General features: G+C 33.9%; 1 protein-coding gene across 3 annotated transcripts in view; it reads right to left on the bottom strand.

The window, feature by feature from the left end:
- Positions 1–15,441, bottom strand: part of EFL1 (elongation factor like GTPase 1) — a 71,746-nt gene that overhangs the window by 40,397 nt on the left and 15,908 nt on the right. For all 3 annotated transcript variants that reach the window (XM_040569585.1, XM_040569584.1, XM_040569586.1), the window contains exons 13-15: positions 8,750–8,901; positions 7,905–8,083; positions 5,750–5,885 (exon numbers count right to left, since the gene is read on the bottom strand). In XM_040569585.1, coding sequence (XP_040425519.1) covers positions 5,750–5,885; positions 7,905–8,083; positions 8,750–8,901 — 467 coding nt within the window. The remainder of the gene's footprint in view (positions 1–5,749; positions 5,886–7,904; positions 8,084–8,749; positions 8,902–15,441) is intronic.

The following is a 15,441-nucleotide window of genomic DNA, read 5'->3' as shown; positions in this document are numbered from 1 at the left end:
AATACACTTCTAATTTCATTTGATACCAGTGCCTTAGCTGTGCACCATGCTATGCTATGTTGCCCAATAAGCAGCACAAACTACTCAGCCTGCTTGTTGTAACACAAAGCAAAGAGCAGGAACTGCAAAAGGACTAAGTCCATTACAGCAAAAAGAGTCAAGAAAAAATGGTTTCATTATCCAGCTCTGATAAAGGCCAAATCACAGATCAACTACAACGTCCTTAGCTCAAAGAAACAATTTAAACATATTCAATTTTTAAACAATTTAACTATTTATAAAACACTGATTGGTAGGAAGTTAATGTAGATACAATAATGTCAGGTAAACTCATTGTTTCATAGAGATAAAACATCATGCAATAAAACCCATTCAATTATATCTCTTACTGAATAATGCTCTATTACTATAAAGTAGTTAAAAATACATGTTCTTTTTTTTTTTTTTTAATGGGGTTGTAAGATGGCAGTTAGTGATTAAAATCATAAGTGTTCCAAAACTGAAGACAAAGGTTTGGGTTTTCTTTGTTTCATTCACTATTTTCTGCTAATTTCAGTAATATTCTTGAGAAAGACTGCCCTCCTGTGTTCACTGATCTACGCTGAGATGAGACAGGCCACGCAGCTGGAATCACTTCAAGCTTTTTTTTTTTCTTTCTTTTTTTTTTTTAAAATAATCACATTACTGATTCAGAGATTGAAATTAGCCCACCAAATGTTTGCACAGAAATAAAAGGCTGGTGCAACAGCAGTACTGTTCCTAGGGCTTTCACATAAGGTGGTAATGCTTGCTGGCTGGCATGAGTCCTAGAAAGCCATTCTGGGCCTTTAAAATGGCATCGCTGTTTGCAGCTGCTCTTTGCTTTTAACAGAGGCTGCTTATTAAAAGCTCCTAAATTGTTCGATGAAGTCCTAAAGGAATAAAATGCTTGTTAGACACCTTGTAACGAGGTTAGCTATACTACTACATAGCAGCTCTTCACACCAACTGCAGCTGTACAGCACACATCTTTAAAAAGGTATAGAAAAATCCGTAAGTATGTACCCATAATCACCTAGTTCCCATGTCATATTGTTTAAGCTTCAAGATTCCTTTAAGTGCTTTATAAATAATTAAAACTTGAACGAACACTGTGTGGGAAAACAACCATTTTAGAAGAGAAAAATCTAAGGTACCCAGCAGTCAGTCCTCCAGGAAGTCTGCTCATAGCGAGCTGACACCAGGAGTGACTTCTACATCCCCGCTTTTAACATCATCATTTGATCAGTTAAAGAAACAAATGCTCTTAATTTCCTAGAACACTTGATACTCACAGAGCTAACTGCATTTGAAAATATTCAGGAAATTATCTAGCCTCTTATGAGCACTACGCTAAAGCACTATAGAAGTAAGCAGAAAACTTTGCTTTTAGCAGTACTCAATAAAACACAGAAATCATTTACATAGTGGTAACGGCAGCTCTATGAAAAATCTGATTTGGATATGTGAGCAAATAAGACTATTGGTGTGGTACTTGTGGATAAAAACAGTATACAAATCAATTTTAAGATGCATGTTACTCTGAACTTGTGCACACAAGCGTGTGGCACACTTTGAGATACACTGGAATAAAATCTATCACTTGATCATCCTTCAATTATTTACTCCTAAAAACAGAAAAAAAAAATCATCACATAACACTGACAAATTTTAACAAAATCACATATATATATATATATATAGCCACACTTTTAAAAGTACTGCCAGTATTTTCAGAAACATGGTCTTTTTTTTTTTTTTTTACATCAGCATTTGTTTAAATTACTTAAAATTAAGAATCAGTAACTTCAGCATGAGGATCCTATCCTTTCATCTGTACGTGACATCACAACAAACACTACTTCTTTTTGCCTATTTAAAATACATTTTTGTGCTACCTTCAACAACTCTTTTTTGTTACTAAAAAATTTCTAACCCTTTTGGATAGAACAAAAAAGGCATTTTGCCTTCTATTATAGGACAGCAAAAAAAAAATAAATTTCGTGCCAAACACATTTAACAAAAAGGAAGGGATTAAAAAAAGGAAGCTGTTATGTGCATCTGGAGGGCATGTGCTTGCTCAATCTTAACTTGGGAGCCCAAATTATTTGCTGCTCATACATTCCCTTCTAATATTCCTTTGTCACTTTGGGGAATGCCCATTAAGTTCTTTTTATCCTCTTCAACCACAAAAATATCAGAACGAGTGTTACAAAATGATGCTTTTCCTGTATTTGTACTTCTCCTTTGTCGGTAAGGCAGAGGGGGAGGATTCTATATATTCTTCCCCAGGAACAAGTGAATCAACTGTCTCTACTTCCTTAATTCTCCAGAATACAGCCATATTAACACTTCAACACATGTGATAGAGGTAGTCTTGCTTTTTGAGAAAATATTCTTAATATAGATACGCAACTGAAATCATTTTAAGCTTGCCTGTAATTGTCCTATTTGCTAAACTTTTAACGCTGTTTACCTAACTTTTTGTTTTCGCTACTGGCATACAAGCAACATTTTTTCACACATTAAATGACAAAATAAATACTGCTTCCACGCATCCTTCATTAACAACAAAAAACAGCTTCTTAGTATTAATTTTTCTATTTATGTTCTAGCATCATCAATCTCTACAGTTAGTTAAATAATACCTAATACTACTTGGCAAACAGAAGAACTTGCATACAACATCCACATTAAATCATTTAATATTTCATGACTGGAGCATTTATAGTTTTCCTTTGTATAAGAGAAACTAAGCATTAGTAAGAAGAACTGAGATGACTAGAGGTTAACAGCTTTCACTCAATAGCTGTCAAACACAACACATCTGGAGCAGATACTTGGATGGCAGCAGGAACCTCCAACACAGTAGATGTTTCCTGTATAATGGGAAGCTCCCCAACAAGAACCTAAGCTGCTGTAGTAGTCAATAGACAAAAAGAAGTTAAACACATTTGGGTAGCCAGATGACTGTCTATATTAAGCTCCTTTCTCCGATACATTTTTGTCATAGCAAAACAGGACACAAATATTTAAAGAGAGTGGGGCAACTACAGTAGCTTGCTATTTGCATAGCATTAGATTATGTAAAACACAGGTCACAGTTAATTATAGTGCCACTAAGAACATGCAAGGATATATCAGTCAGCTTGTCTCTGGAATTTAATATTGAAGTGCTGCTTCTCTCCTTACAGACACAAAAGGACAAAATTTTCAGAATAGCACATGGACTTCTGTGATCACTAAGGTCCGTGATATCTTTTCTTTCCAACGGGTGCTCAGGCAGTTTTCAAATGGTGAGCATAAAACATGCCCAAGACATGGTTAGACACGGAGTTAAAAAATATCCCAACTAATTTTGAGAGGTATATTTAGGCGATATATAATTATCACATTAATGATAGAAAGCGCAGAGTACTTCTATATTTGGAATTTAAGCATGGTTTTGATATACATAGTTAGAATTTACAAAACAGATTACAGTGTTTCTATTAAGATAATAATAAGCCAGGTATTCTGTCAGAAAGGAATTTTGCTCTTCATTGAAAATTCTGACAAATCAGTTTTAAAAGATTTATTACAAAGCCTTTATTATCCTTGGTTCTCAAGAAATTCTTCATTTGTTTGTTTTAAGTTGAAGTCATATTTCACCCCCTACTCAAGGACTGCAAAAAATGTATAGTAGTCACATAGATTGCAAAGAAGAAAAATTGTGAATTATTAACTGCTATGTGGAAGGAGGCAGTATTTCGTGTTTGCCATACCACTTGAAAATGACATACTGCTTAAAGCTTTTTGAGAAATACTTTTGAAAAACATTTGCACTGTAAACTTGCAATACAAATTAACAACTGCAAAACAGGCTCTCTCTCAAATTCCAGAAACTCAGAACAACAACTTTCCACAGCTTCCCAAAATGGCTATGCACAGTAGACAGAGAAATGATATTATTTTTCAGCCGACTCTTTGTGAATTCTGTGTGTTCACGGTATGTTTCATTACCTTTTCCTCTTGTAGTATTTTGCTACAAGTTTTTCAGATTTTTAACATTTATAAGGATTTATAAGTATTTTAAGGAAAAATCTAATCCACCACAAGGACCAAGGGATGAAATCTTCATCTCCACTGACACAGCCTATGTCTTAAGCCATTTCTTTGATCATTAAACCTTTGCATAAGCCAGTATGAAGAGTAAAAAGGCTACTTGCTCATTGTCACCACACAGGTTCTTCCTTGGAAGAAACAAACAAAAACACTGGGAAAAAAAATCCCTGTACCATGAGTTTTAAAGTGGAAATAGGCGGTCATGACTAACTGTGTATTCCTTATGGCAATAATTTAATTATACAGAATAAAACTACAGAGCTTTCAGAAAAGCTTCCTTATTTTACTAGATAATCTACAAGTAATTTCCTTATATGGCTGGAGAGAAATCATCACTGTGTGCTTTGAAGCTGGAAGATAAATGGCCTTTGAAACAGAAATCATTTTTATTAAGAGGAATAATGAAAGTCCTGCTTCACCATTGTTATAGATTCCATTTATATAAAAGTATTGCATTTTCTCCTGAATGTGGTACATCATGAAACAGGTAAAATGTTTATTGAATTTATGTAAATTAACAATACAACATTATGGGGAAATGGGAGAAAAACTAGCTAGAAGTTATTTAGGGCTTTTACGTTTTAAAATTTCTTTAACATCAGATTTAAAAAACTAATTCTTGAGTTTGTATGCTGTAGGTAAAAATGAAAACCTGTTTTGTCAATATGTAAACAGAACAGCCAATGTCAAAGGTATGTCAAAGAGATGACATACCAGACACAGTTTGGCTAAAAGCTCTGAGTATTAATTCTGATCTTAAGATTCTAACGAATTTCTCTAAAGATGACAAACCTTGTGTTACCATTTAGAACTTTCTTATTTCCTGACTAGTATGCTTTTGTTTATGGAAAAGCTACAGACTACTGAAGAGTAGTTGTTCTCAGAAGTAGAGACTACTCACAATTTTTTTTGTAGGATTAGCTGCTTACGGCTCACCCACAAATTGAAAAAAAAAAACTACTTCTGAATTTTACACTCTCTAAATTCTAAATAGTATTTTTGATATATATAAAAAAAAAAGACAAGTGAAGGACAAAGCCAAAAACGTATGCTATTTAATGCTCTAGAGCAAAACAACTCAAAATCTGGCACAGAAGAACATAACTCAGTGATTACGATGACTTATCATTCAGAAACATGCGCATGGAAACAGTTCAAAATTTGCCATAGCAGTAACAAATAAGTTTTAGCACCATATTTTGCACAGACTCATTAATAAAACTACAATTATCCGCATCACTAGAAACGTCATACTACAGTGTTTCCACTGTTGAGAAAATGTTATTTATAATCCTTGCAATTTAGAAAATATTAGACCTTACTGTTGCCTTTGGCAATTCCTGGCAGTGATGCTTACCTGGCAATACTCCAACCTGGAGATTACAGTAAATAGGGCTCCTGTAATCCCTAGTTTTCTCTTACTTATGATTTTTTTTTCCCACTTCACCATTAAAAGTTCACAGAAGTTACAACGAGTGCCTTCATTTTTTGCACATATAATATACCTAGAAATATTCAGAGATTTATCTAAGTTTTCTTATCATTAATCATATCAAAATAATTTCAATGCATTTTGCATGATATAAACATTCAAGCTCTAGGAAATGAAATATTAGTTAAGTCTTACCCAGAACATTTCCTGCGGGTACTTCTTCAAGATCTTCAAGTTCTCTTCCCATAAGCAAGTAGAGATTCTCCAATGTACAGCAAGTCATATGAGGTACTAATGGCAGATCATTGGTAGCAGAACACTGGGATGACAGCTACATGGAGTAAAACAGCCAGTGTTGGATATTTATTGCCTGGTACTGTTACAAACTTCTTCCTGAAAACCTCCTTGCATTTCAAAACTAAGAAATACATTTTAAAGCATTTTCATTTCAAAAGCCAGATATTCAAAACTAACACATACTTACTTATCTCCCTTCCAAAAACATAGTTTTGCGGCAAACGATGAAATATTACCAAGAAAAATAAAAAACAGCGTTTCCTTTATTGTTTACGTGCATATTAATTCTCACTCACTGTTCATCACTGATAAAACACACTTTAAGGTAATTTCATAGGCAATAAACTTCTACAATCACATTCTCAAAACATTTAACACCACTCTTTTCAATAATATTACACACTCTCCTGTTCTCATAAATAACTCGTTTTCCAATCACAAATTTTCTTTTCATATGCACATACTGGATTTGCTGTTAATTAATAAATGCTTCGTGTATTTTGGTAATCCCAAGGCTTACAATGAGTTTACTAGGATAATCAGCCGAATGTGCAAAAACAAAACATCTCCACAGTAACGGACCTCAAACTTTCTTTCAAACAAGATAAAACTTTTTATTCATTAGCAGGTACAATTCTGAGAAGAAAGTCTGTATTGGGCTATAATATGCTTAAGTAAGATGCTTTCATTGGGCTGGAGAAGTTTTATGTTTTGCTTTAAAATCTGCAACCCAATTGTATTTAAACAGCATAAGGAAGTCATATTAAACAATTAAATAAGGGGAGTTTCATCCAGACGTCTCTAGCAAACTCCATCTTTGAAGAAATGCCTCTGCATTGGGGGTACGAAGATTCGCCTGTTACTGTCTAAGACATTTCAAAATTACTAAGCAAATCTAACTAAATCTAAATTCAGCTAGAGTCAGTCATACCTAAAAGGCTAATGATCTCTTCACCTTCACAGAATTTGAAATAGCTGCACTCTTAAAATGTTATTAAAAGCAATCTCCAAGTAGGTGTTTGAGGCACCATCTTCACATTTTGTGATGAAGTTAAGATCATAAATGCGTATCTAGTATTTATGAACATACTCCATCACCTTAAAGAATTAGGCTGAATGTATTCTTTTTAAACACCAAATAATCTACAGCACAGTCTAATCAAATGGACCTAAGCAGGCAAAGTAAGGACGCAGAAAACCAAAGATTCATCGAGATTGAGACTACTGTTTATCCATAAGACAATGGCTGACTGCTTCCAGCCTCCCAATAATTTCACATAATTTACCAGGTTTTATATACTCATTTTCAGTAAACATTCTAATGCCTAATGAAAATAGTACAGCTGACAAAGTTAAAAAAAAAAATCTTACTACATATTATTTAAACCTCCTCAAATCCCTGACAAATGGTGACTGTATCAGAGTAGACATTTATTTATGCTATGTTCAAGTCTTTGCACAATTCCTCTGCAAAATTTTGCAGAATTCCATGGATGTACAGCCAGTATGCTATTATGAATTGTTCTCACTGCAAATCACTGAATTTCGCATATAACTGAAAGTCAGAATAAGCTTTGAATCATTACGTGCGCTTAGAAATACATTCAGGCCTTTCATGTCTGTCTTCTGTTTCATAAAACTCAACACAAGGTTTTTAAATCAAATTATTTTGAATCTGATTAAAAACAGGTTGCATGTGTAGACATTTAACCAACATCTTTTCACAGAACAGCGCAAAACAGAATACCCTTTATTAGACACAGACAGGATGTAATCCTTGTATTTCAAGGATCATCTATTCATCTACTTCTTCTAAAGAATATATGCAAAGTCTTGAGATCTTCAGTTGAAATGAAATAATAAAGAAGGTTCACTCCTTTATCACAGCAACTTTACTACTAAAATAACCCATATTAATTCCCTAAATTACTTTGCTACGTTTTGGAATTTTTGATTTGAACCTTGTTTTGAGCGTGCAATGTGCAGAAAGTTAAGTCAACAATATTTCGAAAATAATGTCAAGTTATGGAAACATTTCACTGTCACCTCTTACCTTATGCAAAGACTCGGCAGGATCATATTTTGGTCCTAAAACAAAGATCTTTTGCCCTCTTTTCACTACACCACTGAACACTCTAGCAAAAGCAATGAAAGACTCCTTGTTGTCTGCTTCTTGTTTTGCTGCCTTTGAGGTTGCGATCTCTGTTTGACCAGTGAGCTGTTGCTCTTCACCTAATCAGTTAGAAAAAATAGATCAATTCTAAAAACAGTTACTACCTCATCAGCCGAAGAAAAAAAATCAATTACATACTACAGTATCACATCTGATGACATATTCAAAAGACGAGAACCCGTCACTGTAACCCATACTCCAGTCCCATTCTCAATCACTGCTTTTATATACTTTTTTTTTGTTGTTAAATAAAATACATATTCTTGTAAATACTTACAGGAACTAAAGCTGTGTTGGCCTAAAGTACACTAGCAACAAGTCCGTAAGGCAACTCCAGCAATAAGCTAAGCCTGAATTTTTTTACCCCATACACATGTCCAAAAATAAATCATTCTGTATTCCTATTCAGAGCGGAAATTATTTAATTTTTCAGTAGAGCATCCCCTTAAGGCATCATCTATCTTCAAGTGACTCAAAGTACTGAGACCAAGAACATTCTCAGGCCATATAAACAGGTATCCATGGCATTATTACAGCATCTATAAATTATCAGCTGCCTTCAACTCCCTCCTTGCTCTTCATTCAGTCCCATCTATTAAACTGTTTGGACTGGAGTGTGGATGATTCTTTGCAAGGTACACAGCTCCATAATCAGCCCCTTAACAACACCTAGATACTAATATTAAATATACTATGAGAAAAATGGATAGCAGATCATTAAATACCTTTTGTATCACCAGTGTTTCCAGTCACTTCAGATGAATTTTCACTTGGGGGCTTTTCTGACAGTTCCTTCCCTTGATTTGCTGCAATTTTTTCTGCATGTCTCCGTTTTGCAAGTTCACGTCGTTGAGCTATTTCATCTTGAGTTAAAGGCCTAAATTGTATTTTAAAATATTAGCATTTGGAAACGCCCCTTACTTTAAAATAAATTAAATTGTAAAAATTAGAATACTACATTCAGCATAAGAAAAAATTACACTGAATGCCTTTTGTCCCCATGATACCATGTATTTTTAGTCAGCTAAAATAAACAAACTCTTCCTCTACCATGTTTAGAAAGAGGTTACCATGTTAAACTTCTGTTTATTTCATTAAAATAAATCTAGTTTCTCCCACTGATGTGTGAATTCTCACGTTCTTGGAAACGTTCCAAGCCAATTTTAAAAATTGCTTTTCACACTACGTCCAGTATGTTATTCTGAACTAGAATGACAGCTAAGACTAAACAGTGTATTAATCTAGACTTATCTATACCAAGCTAGTTAGAAAAAATACCAGACTTTTATTCCAAATACACAGGGATCAAATATTGTCATTTCAATGAGCTTGTGTTATTTTTACTATTCTAAGGTAGTCTTTACAGTAAGTGTTCAAATGCAAGAAAAAGACTTCGCCTTCTATAGTGACTTTTCTATTAAGTGAATAGCTTCATAATGGACAAAAGACTTCACTGAGGAAACAAAAAAGAGAATTGTAATATTCTGATGCAATTTCCATCTACTCACTGGCAAACCCCAACTTAAAATAAAGTGCTTTAATGCAAGATTTAAAGCAAATAATAATAATAAATAATATTAATAATTAAAGACAGACATTATAGTCCTTCCCTAAGGCCGTGTAAACAGATGATCCACATTTTTTTGTGTAACGTGCTGTCAGGTGCCTACATTAAAAACCACTTTTATTACTGTGGCTTAAAAGATGAAAAAAAAATAAAGATATGGAGACTTGTTTCATTGGAACTAGAATGCTTTCAATTTTATATATTTTTTCCCCATTGTGAGCAATGGAAATATATACCACTTTCCAGCATTAATAAATAATTTGTTTCCAACACAACAACCAATGTATTTTTTACATTATATAATTATTCTTCATAGAATTCTAACCCGAGAGAAGAAATGGAAGAATTCTCTCCATCATAAGCATGCCTTTATAAAGCACAACTGAACAAACTAATCACCAATGTTATATGCTGACTTCATCTCAGGAAGCGAACCTAATGGCATAACAAAACCCCATCTGCACGGAGTGTCCTTACACCTGCATTTGCTCATGTGCTGGGGGCAAGGCCAACAGTTCTTAATATTAAGATGGTTTAGGATTCTTTCACTATCAAGCACCCAATATGATGAACAGAACACTAGAATCAAAAGTGTCCTGTTAGTTTTAGCTTGTTTAGTAGCCTTAGACAAGTCACCTTGTCTCTCTAATTTCCACACTTGGGAACTACACTCCTTCTCTGCAACAAAACACTTCAAGATTTGCTGAGCAGTAGTAGCGCTAATGAATAATAAAGAGAAAGAAAACAGCAAGAAGCTCTACAACAGAATGTTTCTTTAAAGAACAAGCACATAAATATCTCTTAAAAAAAAATAAAAAAATTGAATCACATCCACAGATCACATGAACTATTCCACACTGCCAAACAGGGAAACAACCCACTTCTCAGAGGTCAAAGTTTTTGTCTGTAGACAGTAAAGACACTTACTGGAGACTAAGTCTGACCCTAACTGGATTAGTTAGTTCAGAAAGCCATGAATGAATTATGTGGCTGAGACCAACTCAGTGTCAATACATTTATTATATCATAATACATATTCTGTTTATTGCATATCCTTCAAATTATTTTAAAATGCTTAACAGAACCCTTCACTTCACCAGAAATCTTTTTAGGACTTGAAGAAATCAAGTGTTATATTGTTATGTATTTTATATAGTTGTTATTTATTAATTATTGTGCTTAACTTGATCCAAATATTCAACTCAAATGGGCAAAAAACCTATATACGAGTTAAAAATATCGTTTAAAATTACCTAGCAGAAAACCTTTAATCCCCCTGGGATAAAATGCCAGAATTTGATGCATACTTTCAGAACTTAGAACCTGGAACAGATTCACTACATGCTACAGGAAAGGCAAAAAATGAGAAAAAAATGCCCCTGTAAACTTCTCAGAAAGTTTTTCTGGTTTATTTATTTTAAATAATCTCTTACGCAGTCATTGTGACAGAATGAAGAATCTGCATCTCTGAAATTTGGGACAATGTGTTATTTCTTTTTGATTTGTTTATTTTATTGCAAAAGAGAGTGAGTCTTAACAATTGAAAATGCAAAGCAGATGGTGGAGAAGAAAACTTTTTTTTTATGATCATTTTTTTCCTGAAGGCAGTTGTTCAAAGCTATTTAAGGGTTTGGAATGTCTGAAAAATTCCCAGGGGAAAGAGATTGATAGGGAAAGTACAGATGAGACAGCCAAGGGATAAATGCAGTCTATATATGATGGCATAGTATGCACATGAGGACATATGTATGCATTCCAACACATTTTATTGTTCAAAAATGCTTTTCATTTGTGTAAATAATCCTGAGAGTAAAAGAAAAAGTTTGTTTGTTCCCCTCCTCCCTCCTACTTCTGTGTTATCTTTAAAAGTACCACTATATTTAGGTATCAGATAGCCCTTATCACAACTGTTAAAGGTACCTTAAAATTCTGAATGCACTGGTTGCAACATAAATTGCAATACACATAAGCCCAGTTAATTATATTCTCAATTTGATAAGAAGCAGATTGAGTGTGGGTAGGTCTTTAGCTAGTAGGTAAAAGCTAGACTTCCACCCTGGTTTGTGTCAGCGTCAGTTTCCACAGAATTAGTCACTCCCAGTACGATCATTAGAAACCACAAAAAAGAGATGTCGTATAAATCCTTATACATAATGATAACACACTCAAGCAGAACACAGCACAAGATTGTTGCAGATCCAGTGTCTTATGTGCATTAATCTCCAGTTTAAATTATATCCTGATTTATTCAATTTCTCCAGTTGGTGAAACCAATGAGAAGTGAAATCAATTTTGAACAAATGTTGACCAAACCAGATGAGATGTGCTCTTCTCTTCCATATTTCTTCCCTCCCCCTTTTTCAGTGCATAAGAAAAGCTACAACACCTTATGATACTGGCAGAAAAAAAGGGATCATACAGTCACAAAAAAACAGTAAAAGTAACGAAGGAGAAAGGGAAAGAGATTTTCTGCCTTCAAAGAGATGCTGAAACATTCACACTGCACACATGAACAAAGCACAAGCAACAGAGCTGACCTAGATGGGCAACCACATTATTACGAACTCATCTTGAGCTCAACCACATCGTAAGCAAAAGCTATGGAAATAACGTGGCAAACAGCGTAACGTACACAATATTGTCATCCAGTAGATTGTTGATTAAATGCATTGGACTAGGTGAAATTAACATGCTAATGCTGACTTTTTCTTTATTCTCATAGTCGCCAAGGATAACTCAGTTTAGTTCAAACAATGACAACTAAACTTCTTCATCCTGTGAATGACAGCTTTGCTATCCTTCCATCCTTCCATGTTATCAGAGAGAGACTTTGTTCCAAAAGATTTGAAAAAATCATAGTGAATAAACAAATAAAAATTGGCATCTGATTTTTTTTTTTTTAGAGACACTCTTACAGGTTTTTAAAAAAACTTAACTTTTAGACCATTTTACAAAGGAAACAAAGTCAGAACAACTGACTTCCAAAAGACTGATACTACCCACAACAGACTGAGAATACTTTCTCTCTATATAATTTTTATCAGTTTAAATTCCTTGACCTCGCAGACATATGCTTGATTCCATCACACTAAGGAGGTAATTTCTGTTAACATCTTAAAATCCAAGTAATTTACAGAGAATCTTCTGTATTGCTCTTCATGACTCCACTCTTCAGAATTAAGTTCTACTTCAACCATTGGCTGCTGTTCTGCTCACCATCTGGTACTCAAAGACATCAGACAACCCCATCCCTAAGGACAGCTCTCTCAAGTGCAGCTTGTTTGTTACAATCCAGCACAGAGTATGTCCAGTGGTCTTCCTAATCCTTCTGAAGTACCTGAATTCCTGGATTAAATTGTTTAATGCTTTTGCCTTGCAAATCTGCTATATATTATTTCCCAGCCCAGAACTAAGAGCCTAAATTTTGAACGGCAACATCCATAAAGATCACTTTTAAGGACTATTTCCATTCATAAACTAACATACAGTAACTAAAATTATTTCATATACTTTCTAATGCAACTACAATCGCTATGCAATTCACAGTAGAAGGAACTGTCTATACACAAAACGGACAACTGAAAATTATCCAAAACAGTATTTACATAAAATGTTACACAGTGATCTTACAGAACTTCTGCAAAGAGGTATACTGGATACATTTTTCATGTTATATTGTACAAGGAAGATCATTCGCTCTGAGATACATAACAAAACTAAGACATTAATATCAAGCTGTCATACCTTATCTTGAAAAACACCCTTGGCTGATATACTGACCTTTGATTTATCTCGCATACTAAATATGCAATAAAGAGAGTGAAACTTGAAAGAAAAAAAACTCTTCCAGAATGTTATATGCTTTTCTCTCTAAACTTGCAATTACGCAAACTAAACATGTCCAGAGATTCAGATTCCATCTCTTAAATCAGTTCCAAAGATTTTAGTTGGAGTCAAATGTATGCTGTCACAATGAAATTTAATCATAATGTTTGTTTTTTCATTTTTGAACAGCATATAGTACTCAATTATATAACAGGGTACCATCTTCAAACGTTAACTTGTAAATCTGACAATCTGTTCAGATGACTCATGTCAAATTCATTTCTAATGCACCAACTACAAGTTAGTACAAACTTCTGTTTAATGCAAACAGATGATGGGTTCAGCTCAAAGTGAAGTCACTGAAAATCATATTGCTTTTAAATGTAAAAATTCATTTACTCACAAAAAGATAGTAATTTTTTTTTTTTTTTTTTTTTTTTTACAGAGCTGCGATCTTTACAAATGTTCTCGTACTTTGATCACAACAACGTAAAGTGTTTTCAGCTGAAGGTTGGGCAACAATCACAGGATTTACATTTTTTTCATTTTTTTTATTTTTTACAATACAGTCTTCAGGAAACAATAGAAAGAAAATTAAGTACACTACAATCTCTTGGCTTAAGACATGTAAACAAGCTACACCACAGAAAAAAAAATATTTAAAAAAAAATAAACCTTGGTGTTATTACGTGAAGCAAGCAGTTCCATAAGAAGCCAGTCTGGCCCTATTTCCTGTTGGTTTTAGATATTATAATATCTAACGTGAAGTAGATCACACTATACTCTTTTAGCAGGGTCCTAATTTGTCTACTCTGCCCAACCACTAATTTCCACAAAATTTACTGGAACTTGGTATCTGTAAAATCTCCACCTCTGTCTGATTTGGTTGGAATTAGCAAACGATTTCACAAGTTCAGGCAGAAGAAACTGGAAGACAAAGTATATTTGCACAATTCTCACTTCATTATAAAACCTGCTAAAGAAAATACCTCAGTGTCATAGTGGTACAAGATAGAAGTCATTTTTCAAGCCTTTCCAGAGCAAGATAAGTATAAGCTGCCAACCAGTTGTAACCTGACCACAAATTAATTTTCCACATCTTCTACTGTTACAACAACTGACAAATTTTGTTATTTAACCAGTAAAAGCAAAAACCTAGCCATTTTAGTATCAAATCTATTGATTCTTAGTCACCTTTTAGAGGGTATTAGTTGCCAACAGCAGTCTCAGAGGAGGTTGTTTTAATTAAAAATCCTCTTTTTATCATTTACTGTATACCCTGAACTTAAATCATTTTGCTTTCCCCAACCTATGCTTAAAAAAATATTACAAGCAAATGGCAGAAATAAGGCGAAATATAAAAACTGTAAAGTCAATTTGCAGCTACTAAGAAAATTACAAAAAGATAGCATTATGCAGTACTATCTTGCAAAAGGAGAGAAAAGACAACAGAAGCATGGATCTACTTTATTCTCTCTAGAAGTAGAAGAGTGTAAGCCTTGAGGAAAAAAAAAAAGAAAAAACAAACAAGCAAGCACTCTATGGAAAAATATCTGATTTTTACATGTTTTAACATGCTTAAAAATATCCACCACTGAAAAGGATGCAAATAACCTAGCTGACAGTTTGTATAGCAGTCAAACATCAGAACACGCAAGTACAGAGTTATGTCCCTTGAAAATTTACAGGTAATTGAAACAGACAATAAGTATTAATGTTTTTAAATTGGTCCACATGAAACCACTATGATAATGCACTATTAACCTACATATGTTAGGCATTCTTTATTCCTCCCTATGTTCAGGAATTCTTAAGGAACATTCTTATGGATCCTTATTTGATCCTCCTGGTTCAAATACTCAGCTCAACACTCAATTATGTTAAGCACAATCTTCTCTGTGCAACTGTAAATAGCATACAGTGGCCATTATAATTCAAAACATATTTAGGAACCACATTTAGACAGTATGTTTTTAAAGCATCTATGTTTTGTTTCACCATCTTTCCTTCCTTTTTTAAAAACAA

This window comes from Cygnus olor, chromosome 11 (assembly GCF_009769625.2).
Source record: "Cygnus olor isolate bCygOlo1 chromosome 11, bCygOlo1.pri.v2, whole genome shotgun sequence".
Lineage (NCBI taxonomy): Eukaryota > Metazoa > Chordata > Aves > Anseriformes > Anatidae > Cygnus > Cygnus olor.
The sequence above is the reverse complement of the archived record's forward strand: the minus strand, read 5'-3'. Positions and strand labels throughout refer to the sequence as shown.